Source organism: Spermophilus citellus (genome assembly GCF_964194105.1).
Source record: "Spermophilus citellus genome assembly, chromosome: 15".
NCBI classification, from domain to species: domain Eukaryota; kingdom Metazoa; phylum Chordata; class Mammalia; order Rodentia; family Sciuridae; genus Spermophilus; species Spermophilus citellus.
The window spans coordinates 76,995,497-77,008,372 of NC_138195.1; the positions used below are offsets into that span (position 1 = coordinate 76,995,497).

At 39.3% G+C, this 12,876-nt stretch overlaps 1 protein-coding gene across 1 annotated transcript; it reads right to left on the bottom strand.

The window, feature by feature from the left end:
• Positions 1 to 11,033: 11,033 nt before the first annotated feature.
• Positions 11,034 to 12,443, bottom strand: LOC308634429 (sperm motility kinase-like; the record flags this gene model as incomplete). The annotated part of the gene is made up of 1 exon (XM_081268248.1): positions 11,034 to 12,443. The coding sequence occupies one exon, from the start codon at positions 12,441 to 12,443 to the stop codon at positions 11,034 to 11,036; it is 1,410 nt and encodes a 469-aa protein (XP_081124374.1).
• Positions 12,444 to 12,876: the final 433 nt, after the last annotated feature.

The following is a 12,876-nucleotide window of genomic DNA, read 5'->3' on the forward strand; positions in this document are numbered from 1 at the left end:
TGGTTCCACATTGTAGCAATTGTGAATTGTGCTGCTATGAGCATCGATGTAGCAGTATCCCTGTAGTACGCTCTCTTAAGGTCTTCAGGGAATAGTCTGAGAAGGGCAATAGCTGGGTCAAATGGTGGTACCATTCCCAGCTTTCCCAGGAATCTCCATACTGCTTTCCAAATTGGCCGCACCAGTTTGCAGTACCACCAGCAATGTACAAGAGTACCCTTTTCCCCACATCCTCACCAGCACTTGTTGTTGTTTGACTTCATAATGGCTGCCAATCTTACTGGAGTGAGATAGTATCTTAGGGTGGTTTTGATTTGCATTTCTCTGACTGCTAGAGATGGATAGCATTTTTTCATGTACTTGTTGATTGATTGTATGTCCTCCTCTGAGAAGTGTCTGTTCAGGTCTCTGGCCCATTTGTTGATTGGGTTATTTGTTTTCTTATTGCTTAATTTTTTGAGTTCTTTGTATATTCTGGATATTAAGGCTCTATCTGAAGTGTGAGGAGTAAAAATTTGTTCCCATGATGTAGGCTCCCTATTTACCTCTCTTATTGTTTCTCTTGCTGAGAAAAAACTTTTTAGTTTAAGTAAGTCCCATTTGTTGATTCTTGTTATTAACTTTTGTGCTATGGGTGTCCTATTAAGGAATTTGGAGCCCGACCCCACAATATGTAGATCGGAGCCAACTTTTTCTTCTATCAGACGCAGAGTCTCTGATTTGATATCTAGCTCCTTGATCCACTTTGAGTTAACTTTTGTGCATGGCGAGAGGAGGAGATTCAGTTTCATTTTGTTGCATATGGATTTCCAGTTTTCCCAGCACCATTTGTTGAAGATGCTATCCTTCCTCCATTGCATGCTTTCAGCTCCTTTATCAAATATAAGATAGTTGTAGCTTTGTGGACATTGTCTTTAAGTTGTACCTATTTTCTCCTCTCTCCTCAATGGATGACCAGATTTTCTTATCAGAGTGGCTGTGAGAGGTAATTATTTTTCTTTTTTAAAAATTTTTAAATTCTAATTTGTCATATATGAGAGCACAATGTGTTACAATTCATATTACACATATAGAGCACAATTTTTATATCTCTGGTTGTATGTAAAGTATATTCACACCATTTGTATCTTCATACATGTACTTAGGGTAATGATGTCCATCTCATTCCACCATCTTTTCTACTCCCATCCCCCCTCCCTTCCCCTACTATCCCTTTTCCCTATCTAGAGTTCCTCTAATCCTCCCATGCTCCCCTTCCCAACCCCATTGTGAATCAGCCTCCTTATATCAGAGAAAACATTCGGCATTTGTTTCCTTGGGATTGGCTAACTTCACTTAGCATTGTATTGTGAGAGGTAATTTAATGTCAACTTGGCTGGGCCATGGAGTCCGGATTTTTGGTCAAATATGAATCTAGGTGTTCCCATGAAGGTATGTTTTTGATGAGACTATTAAATACATGAATTCTAAGTAAAGCAGATACTCTACAATGTGATTGAGCCTTTTCCAATTAGTTGAAGGCATTAATAAAACATACTGACCTTCCCTGGGCAGAAGGAACCTGTCAGCAGACTGCATTTGGATCTGAACTATGACTCCTTCCTGGATCTCCAGTCTCCCTGACTGCCCTACAGATTTCGGACTTACCATGCCTCCATAATTGCATGAGCCATTTCTTCAAAATAAATATCATATATAATTATACACTTATTGTGTTACCTCTGCTTCTTTAGAGAATGATGACTTAGTAGACCTTTGGTTTCTTATTCAAAACTGTCTGTGAATCACTGCCACTCATTCCATACTCTGACAATCAACTTTTAGCTTTGAATGTGATAAAAGACTAGATCTGAGTTATCTAATGGGGTAACCACTAGTTTTGTGCTACTCTTTAAATATAAATAATTTTAAGGTAATAAACTTAGAAATTTGCTCACACTAGCCATACATTAAGGGACTGATAGTCATTTGTGATTAGTGGATAGAATATTAGAGAGCACAGCTTACAGCACATTTACCTTTCTGTAGGATGCACTATTTGACACTGCTACAATTTATGAGTCAATTTCTCTCCACTAAGAAGATGCTTTCCCTTCTCTATAAAAATTAAAGGTGACCAGGATCCAGACTGAACAATTTTGATACCATGATCACCTAAATCTCAGATAAGTAATTACTCAAGAAAGGCACAGTGGCACATAACTGTAATCCCAATGAATAGGGAAGCTGAGGCAATAGGATTGCAAGTTCAAAGCCAGCCTCAGTAACTGAGCAAGGCCTAGGAAACTTATCGAGAACCCGTCTCAGATTAAAAAATAAAAAGGACTAGAGATGTAGCTTAGTGGTAAAGTACACCCTGGGTTCAATCTCCCCTCTGCCCCCACAAAAAGAAAAGACTAGCCAACATCATGCAGTTATCACATACCAAGTGACTAGAAGATTTCAATAAATAAAACTCAGGTTTATGTGCCTTCAAAGCCTTCCTTGTTTGTGATCTCTATTATATGCATATACCATCTATCCCCCAAATACTGCCACATTTTATGATATATGAGTTGCCGTGTAACAAGCAGCCCTTACTTCAACATGAGGAACAGAGATCAGGTAATGAGATATAATGCTAGGGAACATATTTATATTCTCCCCTAGAACATAAAACAGTTTTATTTACTCAGTAAAAGGGAAAATGTGACTTACAATGCATGTTTTACCAATGCTCAGGCATTCTTTCAAAGAGGCAATCTCCAATTGCAAGTGGAAAACTAATTTTAATTTTTTATAATTGTGTGCTCCCTGCCTTGGAGGAAATTATTCAGTCTTTTGCTCCAAGAATCTTTCCATCATTTCAACAGCAGACACTAAGTCAGGAGAAATTTAAGATTAAGTGAAGTGGAAAACTTCACAACTAACCTGTTTTATGACATTCTAACATCATCTTATTCTTTTTTCCCTCCGCACCTTTATTTTATTGGTGTTCAAATATCATTGCTTTTCTTAGTCAGCACTAGCTAACTGCAAAAAAGTTAAGACTTGTACAGAAGAAAGTTGCAATTTGGCAACTTGATTTGCAAATTTGAGTCTGAGTTGGTTTTTTCCTTTGATTAATCCTGGCCCCCTACATGCATTTGGACCCATACGGACCCAATAATCCAAATCAAAAGCTTATCATCACAAGGATGTGAGGATAGACGAATGGCAGTGGTAGAGATTGCAGAAACCTAAAGAGCACCTGTGTGTATGGACAGAGCTGCTACAAAGCTCTAACAGCTCACTCTAGGAATAAAAGTCCAATATTGCCAGAATTTTCTATTTTTAAAAGGAAGCTTAAATTCTCATTATGTAACCAATCCCATTTTGTAAATGTTGGCAAATATTTTTTTTTATAAATTTAAAGACACAGATGAATTAAATAAATGCCCTTTGTTTAAATTAGATCCAAAGGCTTCCGTTTTCTCATTTCATTGAGCACAAACTCTGGAAATGAGAACACGACTTGTACTTCTTTTCCTTTTCACAGCGTGGGTGCATGGCCAGTCTTAGGTAAAGAGTGTGTCATTTGACAAGTCAGGAGTTGGCAGCTCTTATTACAGAAAAGGTCATAGTCACCACATCACTGATAGAAGTTAAAAGTGGTTCTAGTGGTTCAAGACCAACGGAACTCAACTAGGGAGAAGGTTCACCCATCGGAGGACATTTGTAATATCTCGGGAAACCCTTATTTCTCAAACTTTGGTGAGGGTTGCTATTGGTGTCCAGTGAGTAGAAGCCAGGATGTTGCTAAACATCTTACAATGTATAAGGCAACCCTTTGTAACAAGAGCACAAGGTCCAACCTGTCCACAGTGCCAGAGGGTGAGGGAACCTTCCCCAGAGGCTGTTTGCATGGGAAACCAGTGTGTGTCCACCTTTGCCTTTTGTGATCTGAACACTGACAGGAAGGTCCACTTTCCCACACTCTGTTATAAAGGCATATTTAGGACCTGCTTGCCTAAGGCTCAGTCTGAAAAGAGCCCAGAAACTTGAATTTTCAAAAATGGTGATCCATAAAGAACAGGGACATCCAACTAGAAAACTATTTGAAGACTGAGAAGTCCAAGTAATAGTAAGAAGGAAAGAAATTAAGATTCATTAGTATGATTGGTTTTGTGATTTTATTTATGTAAATAAAAGTTTTAGTTTCACAGCAATATTGAGAGGAAGGTGCAGGGTTGCCCCACTACCTACGGCCTCTGCACAGGCTTAGACTCCTTGTTGTCAATATTCCCCACCAGAGGGATGGATACATGTGTAATTTTGGACTTTGACTTAGAAATCTAGAGAGTAGGAAACTATTTATGTTTATTTAGACTATAAATGTACAGACTTTTGATTCAACAACTCCACTTTTGAACTATTTTCTGGACTAGAAAGCGGTTAATTCATGTGCCGCATCAGCTCAACATCTGTTTATGTGAAGATAAAACACAAACCTATTCATTTATGTATTTTCTGTGGTTACTTCTGCACAACAGCAGAGCTGAATACATATGCATCAAAGACAATATGATTTACAAAGCCTCAATTGCATAGTATCTGGAGAGTTATTTAGAGAGAAAAAATAATTATGACCCCTGCTCCAGAGCAATGACTTTGCATTTTTATTTGTTTTACTTTTCATTCCATTTTGGTTTTTGGTGGTAGGGGGATGAACCCAGGGCCTGGTGCCTGCTAAATATTCTACCACCTAGCTGCATCCCCAGCAATAGCTTTGTAATTGTGCTCCCCTGATAAGAAACATCTGCATCACTTTGGAACATATAAGCAATATGAGACCCAACACCAGACTTACCAAATCAGAAACTCAGGCTACTAGACTGTAATCTCTGTTTTACTTGGATGCTTACAAAAGCTTGAGAACCACTGATCTAAAGAAGTAATTACAAAGCCTCTTTACACATTAGAATCACTTAGGAATGATTATGTAAAATGCAAGGGTTTTATCTCTGGAGATTCTGGGTTCGTCAGGGCCTGATAAACCCCAAGGTTTTCAGGGTTATTTATGAGTTCTCCTGATACAAAATCCAAGTGATGACCTGCATGTAGACTATGACTGTGTTCCATGTCTGCACATGTTAAGGTTTTGAGCAACAGGAGGTAAAGGAAACAGTTATTGAAATGTCTCTTAATTTTTACAAGTAAAATCCATCTTCAAAAGTTCTATGGGTCTCATTCCCCAGGGGAAGCTAATTCTTGGAGTTAATGATTCTTGGAGTTAATCCCCTTATGACCCTTGTCTTCTAAATGGAAATAGGTAACTAAAAGGCTATAACTAGACAGTCAATTGTGGTTTGGTGTATGCAGATTTAGGACTGCAACTTCTCTGTCTATAGCAACTTTCTTTTCTCTAAAGTATATTGTATCTGATATCATGTAGCCACTGTGTATTTGATTAGTGTTTGCAAGATATAGCTTTTTCCATTCATTTACTGTCAACCTAGGTCATTATATTTGAAATGAGTTTCTTATAGGCAGTATATATGTAGTTGGGCAGTATTTCTTTTATAAATTCACTCTATAAATATTTCAATTGTTATATTGAAATCATTTTAATTTAAAATATATCTATATGAAGATTCAGTTTTTCATTTTTCTTTTTATATTAGTTTGCTGGATTTTCAACTGCTCCCTCACTTTCCTGTAGGTTACTAATGTTTTTTACAGATTTTTTTATTGATTGTATTTTGGCTACACTAATTTGTAGTTTCTTTAATGGTTGATCTAGGTATGGCACTATGCACAGTCCTCTGGTACTATTATTGTGTCAGCTCTTCAATTGCTGTCCTATAACCTTTCATATTAAGTCCCTTTCTAAATGTAATTGCCCTAAGTATTTCCTCTATGTACACCGAGTACCTTAACAAATGGTATTACATAATTTTTGGACCTTTAAATATTATTTAAGACAATCATGATGAAAAGAATTATCTGTTATCTTTACCCTTAGAATCTCTATAATTTTCTAATTTTCTTTCTCAATTTTTAACCCTCCTTCTTTTATTATAAGTTAGAGAAATTTCATTAGATATTTCTTAGGGATATGTGTGCTGTTGATAACATTATTTTACCTATACCTCAGAATGTCTTAATTTTCATTTATTCTTAAAGCAATTTTATTGGAAGTAGAATTTGTAATTGACAATTTTTAAACCACAGGCTTGAAAAATACTGTTCAATTTTTTTTTCTGGCTCCTACAGTTTGAGATGACAAATCTGCGTCCATTACAATCATTTTTCTACTCTAGTTATTATGTTGTTTTTCTTAACTTTCAAGCATTTTATCTTTATTATGTATATAATAAAGATAATATATACATATTTTCACTTCCATACTGTTTCTTCTCTCCTTCTTGGTAATCATTTATTATTTTTCCAAAAATCCCTAGGGATTTCATTTTCTTTCACTATTTTTTGTTTTTTGAGATTGGGTTACTAAATATTCTGTATTTGATTTCATGAAATCTTTCTTCTTTTGTCTCAAATCTACTAATGAATTCACCCAGTGAGCCTTTTTTTCTTTCATTAAATTTTTTTATGATATTCTTTAGTTTTCTAGGTCCACAATTTTCCTTTGGTACTTTTTAAAATTTTCCATTTTTGTTTGTTTGTTTGTTTGCTTTTTCTTTTTTCTTTCTTTTTTTTTTTTGTTTGCTTTGATCTTCTTCTTCTCCTCCTCCTCCTCCTCCTCCTCCTCCTCCTCCTCCTCCTCCTCCTCCTCCTCCTCCTCCTCCTCCTCCTCCTCCTCCTCCTCCTCCTCCTCCTCCTCCTCCTCCTCCTCCTCCTCCTCCTCCTCCTCCTCCTCCTCCTCCTCCTCCTCCTCCTCCTCCTCCTCCTCCTCGAGTGATCATAATCACTGGTCAAAGTACTTTTGTAATTTGGGATTTAAAAATCTACATCAGATGATTCTATCATTTGAGTCTCTTCAGAGTTGGCATTTGTTGATTATGATTGTCCAAGTCGATAATTCGTCAATTATGAAAAAAATTTATAGTACTGTCATTTAGGATATGACATTATCAGCTTCTGTATTGCATTTCCTTTGATTCTATAGCAATAAATGACCCTTTTATGGTATCTTGGTGTTGAGAGCCACAGCCAAGTCGGGGTGGCACCTGGCATTTTGCCAGAGGGAGTGGTTGAGAGGTAATGCCAGCGAGCCATTGAGATGATGACATTTTTTTTTAATTTTTTTTTATTGGTTGTTCACAACATTACAAAGCTCTTGACATATCATATTTCATACATTAGATTGAAGTGGGTTATGAACTCCCAATTTTACCCCAAAGACAGATTGCAGAATCACATCGGTTACACATCCACAATTTTACATAATGCCCTATTAGTAACTGTTGTATTCTGCTACCTTTCCTATCCCCTACTATCCCCCCTCCCCTCCCCTCCCATCTTCTCTCTCTACCCCATCTACTGTAATTCATTTCTCTCCTTGTTTATTTTCCCATTCCCCTCACAACCTCTTATATGTAATTTTGTATAGCAATGAGGGTCTCCCTTCATTTCCATGCAATTTCCCTTTTCTCTCCCTTTCCCTCCCATCTCATGTCTCTGTTTAATGTTAATCTTTTCTTCCTGCTCTTCCTCCCTGCTCTGTTCATAGTTGCTCTCATTATATCAAAGAAGACATTTGGTATTTGTTTTTTAGGGATTGGCTAGCTTCACTAAGCATAATCTGCTCTAGTGCCATCCATTTCCCTGCAAATTCTATGATTTTGTCATTTTTTATTGCTGCATAGTACTCCATTGTGTATAGATGCCACATTTTTTTTATCCATTCATCTATTGAAGGGCATCTGGGTTGGATCCACAGTCTAGCTATTTTAAATTGTGCTGCTATAAACATCGATGTGGCAGTATCCCTGTAGCATGCTCTTTTAAGGTCTTCAGGGAATAGTCCGAGAAGGGCAATAGCAGGGTCAAATGGTGGTTCCATTCCCAGCTTTCCCAGGAATCTCCAAACTGCTTTCCAAATTGGCTGCACCAAATTGCAGTCCTACCAGCAATGTAAAAGTGTACCCTTTTCTCCACATCCTCGCCACCACTTGTTGTTGTTTGACTTCATAGTGGCTGCCAATCTTACTGGAGTGAGATGGTATCTTAGGGTGGTTTTGATTTGCATTTCTCTGACTGCTAGAAGTGGTGAGCATTTTTTCATGTACTTGTTGATTGATTGTATGTCCTCCTCTGAGAAGTGTCTGTTCAGGTCTCTGGCCCATTTGTTGATTGGGTTATTTGTTATCTTATTGTCTAATTTTTTGAGTTCTTTGTATACTCTGGATATTAGGGCTCTATCTGAAGTGTGAGGAGTAAAAATTTGTTCCCAGGATGTAGGCTCCCTATTTACCTAAATTAATCAAAAGGGATAAGGAAGGACATTATATACTGTTAAAAGGAACCATTCACCAACAAGACATAACAATTATCAATATTTATGCACCAAATAATGGTGCTGTGACGTTCATAAAAAAAATTCTCCTCAAGTTCAAGAATCAAATAGACCACAACACAATAATTATGGGTGACTTCAACACACCTCTCTCACCATTGGACAGATCCTCCAAACAAAAGTTGAATAAAGAAACTGTAGAACTCAATATCACAATCAATAACCTAGACTTAACTGACATATATAGAATATGTCAACCATCATCAAATGGATATACTTTTTTCTCAGCAGCACATGGATCCTTCTCAAAAATAGACCATATATTATGCCATAGGGCAACTCTCAGTAAATATAAAGGGGTGGAGATAATACCATGCATTTTATCTGATCATAATGGAATGAAACTGGAAATCAATGATAAAAGAAGGAAGGGAAAATCCTACATCACATGGAAAATGAACAATATGTTACTGAATGATCAATGGGTTACAGAAGACATAAAGGAGGAAATCAAAAAATTCTTAGAGATAAATGAAAATACAGACACAACATATCGGAATCTATGGGACACAATGAAAGCAGTTTTAAGAGGAAAATTCATCGCCTGGTGGTCATTCCTCAAAAAAAGAAAAATCCAACAAATAAATGAGCTCACACTTCATCTCAAAGCCCTAGAAAAGGAAGAGCAAAACAACAGCAAATGTAGCAGAAGGCAAGAAATAATTAAAATCAGAGCGGAAATCAATGAAATTGAAACAAAAGAAACTATTTAAAAAATTAACAAAACTAAAAGTTGGTATATAGACACCCCAGAATCCATAGAAGCTGCAAGCCAAACCTTGTTCTGTTTTTCTAAATTTGCATCCTAAAGACACCCTTCTTTCCTTTTCTCCTTCTTATATCATCAAAATATTTCAGTCACATTTACACATCTTTTATACAACTTCATATTCATTTCACCCAATGGCTTTGAAGAACTTCCATTTGTGATTAAAATATTTCACATCTTCTTAACTCTCTAGTGATTCTGATCAGATTAAAATTGACCATATGTTTAGGACTTGGGACAGATCAGGAAGGAACTTTCTTATCATAGTGTAAAGGTTGCCTTAGTTAAATACAACACTATCCTAAAGCTGGGCAAGCTGGGCCATATAAGTTATTATGTATTCATTAAATTATATATTCATAAACATGTATGGGATGGTGGCAAGCCTGGGTCTGAGCATTATCCAACTTACAACTTAAAAGTTGAAACTTTAGCCTTCTCTGAGGGACCTACTACAGCTCATATTCACATTTGTGAAAGTGAAGCACAGGAGGTTAAATCAGGAATTATAGCTCACACAGCCTGGCTTCCAGAGTCTTCAGTGTTAACAAGAAATTCTCAGCAAACAAACCTTTTACTAGTAAAATTGTCGTTTGTATGACCATGGTCTTCATAAGCAAACAACATTCTCAACTGAAATAGTAATTGGTCCAAGCTAGGGCTGCTTTCTGACCAACTCTTCAGGACATCCTTGGAATCATTTCACTCTGGACAAAATTTGTTAACGGAGCCAGGTTATTATAAGACTAAAGTTTTTAAAAATTGAACTATGAAACTTGGAGTTATTTTAAACGCAAACGTCACTCCATTTTGGTTTGTGACTTCATCCTGTAAAACAACCATGCCAAGTAGAAGAGTCATGACTGGGGCAAGATGTTCTTTTCCTTTTGCTACAGAAATCTTTAAGAACACGGAACTACCTAATTGTTTCTGTAACTAGGGGTGACTGGGCTGTGATTGGTTAGGCTTCCCTCCACGTGACTGCACTTGTCCTGCTTCTGTAACCTGGCTTGCTTGCATTGGCTAGACCCGCTGAACATCCCTTTTGCGGTTTTCAGGCTTATAAGGAGTGCCCTTGCAATTGTTCTGGTCAGTCACCACCGGTGTGCTTCAATAAAGGCTTCATTCGATTATGAGTGGTCTGGAAGTCAGTGTATGAAACCCTGGGATGAAGCCCTGGGACGAAGCTTTAACAAAATAAAATTCTCACAGCTACATTTGGCATCTTGAAAGCAATTTTCTGGATCAATTTGGTTGGAGAAAAATGTTATATTACGATATTTATTCAAATATAATATTTATTCAAATATGATAATATGGTAATTCTTTGATCTGAGGCTTACAAATAATAACATGGTTAAAACAGCATGATAGAGTACTTTTACTAAAGTAAAAGTAGTTTTTGTTAGCAATTTCTCTAAAAAAAAACAAAACCCGAAATGTTTTAAACCTTTGAAACAATTTATTATACAATGTTAAAAAAAAAGAAAATGAAAATAAATTTCTCCCAAAGCATGGAAGAAAGGACAAAGAGCAGGGCAGGGGGAAGGAAGTGTCCCAGGGAAAAGTCTCTGATGTGTTCCACAGAGAAAAGTCTCTTATGATGTGTCTTCACAGGTGGGGGCAGAGGAGTCTTCTGGTGGATGCAGATGCGCTCCTGCCTGGATCTGGGTGGAGAAGCCTGAGCCCGTCAGCACACCTCACTTACACACCATGATGTCAGCATGATGTCAGCAGCCGCACAGCTTAGCATCTTCCTGCTGTCCATCAGTTCTGTCTGTCTGGGCTGGGCGTTTCCACGGGAACCACTCTCTTTCTGGAGAGTGGCCCACGGAAGCAGGGTATGCAGCATAGCTGCCGGAGGCATTTGGCGATCCTCCTCCTCACCCTCTTCCAACCCCGGATTCTGTCTGGGGGTTGCCTTGTGGAGGTCTCTTGGGAGGGTGAGGGGCTGGGCACTGGGTCAGGCTGGGAGGCTAGGCTGGGAGGCAGTGTGTCCTTGAGGAAGCGGAGTGTGATGGTGGGCATGCTGGCACTTCTAGCAGGCTGCTGCTGCTGCTCACAGGGCAAGGGAAGGGCAGGCTCACTGGGAAACTTCTTGTGGCAGCCCCAGGGAGGATCCTTAGGGCCTGGGTAATGCTTGGGCTTCACCTGGGCTGTGGAGGCCTCCCCTTGGGTGCTCTGGTGCTGGAGGATGCGGTAAGTGGCCATGGCATCATTGAATTTCCTTCTCACCACGGACACCCAGGTGTGATAGTGGTCATAACCCATGTTGATCATAGTTTTCAAGATTGTGAGGTCCGGGAGCTTGGGGAGTACCTCACAAGAAGAACTGGGTGAAGCTTCCCCACCCTGGGTCAGCCATGGGTGCCCCATTACCTGGTCTATGGTGGGCCTCTGCTTGGGGTCCACTTTGAGTATCTCACGGATGAGGCTCTTGGCTTCCTTGGAGACATGTGGAGGAATGATGTACCTTCCCAACATGATGAGTTTCTTCAGCTTATTATCGGTGCTTGCCTCAAATGGCCATATCCCTGTGAGCATTGAATAGAGGACCACACCCAAGCTCCAGATGTCTGCCGGGGGGCCCTCATATTCTTGATGACAGATAATTTCAGGGGGAGCATAGAGGAGAGTGCCAAAGAATTTACTCAGCTTCTTTCCAGCTGTGACTCTGGTGCTCAGGCCAAAGTCAATGAGCTTCACATTGCGTTCGTCATCCACCATCACGTTCTCCGGCTTCAGGTCCAGGTGCACGATGCCCTTCTGGTGGCAGTACTGCACAGCCTGCCCGATCTGCCGAAACATTCTGCGGGCCTCCTCCTCCTCCATGCCAGTGTCTGGGATGAAATCCCAAAGCTCTCCCCCACCTGCGTGCTCCATGATGAGGTAGACGTATTTCTTGGTCTCCATGACCTGAAAGAGGTGGATCACGTTTGGGTGGTCCAAATCCGCCATCATCTCTGGTTCAGAGAGCAAGGTGAATTTCCTGGCTACTTTTGCCAAGACCTTCACTGCAACCTCTGTCCCAGTAAGAAGATGGCGGGCAAGTTTCAACTGGGCGAAGCCCCCTTCCCCGATGTCCTGCAGGACCATATAATGGTCCGTGAAGGCAGGCTCAGAGCAAGAGCTCTGCTCCTGCAGCGCTACTCTGCTCTGACTACACTGATCTGTCATCCTAAACAGGAACAAGAATGCTAGCTAAACTAAAAAAAAAATAATAAACTAAAACAAAAAACCAAAACAAAAAACCAGAAAATGAAAGCAAAGAAAACAAAAGGGAGAAAAAAAACACAAATCAAAAAACCCAAAATCCAAAGACCACAACCAGCCACCAGCCACCAGCCACCAACCACCAACCACCAACCACCACCAAACGCTCTCACTATCTGGGAGTCCGACAGGTCACCACCAAGAGCTTCCTGTACTTATGGACAAAAAACCCAGCCACGGCCACTCTCTTATATACCCGCAGTTTGAGATCGCCTCACAGTGTCTCCTTGTGAGGTAGGAGCCAGAAATGACTCAGGCGCACCCAGGCATAACCCCCAGGGGTCATCTCACTTTTAAGCCTCCAGGACCTTTCCAACTTTCATAATAACTTTCCAAC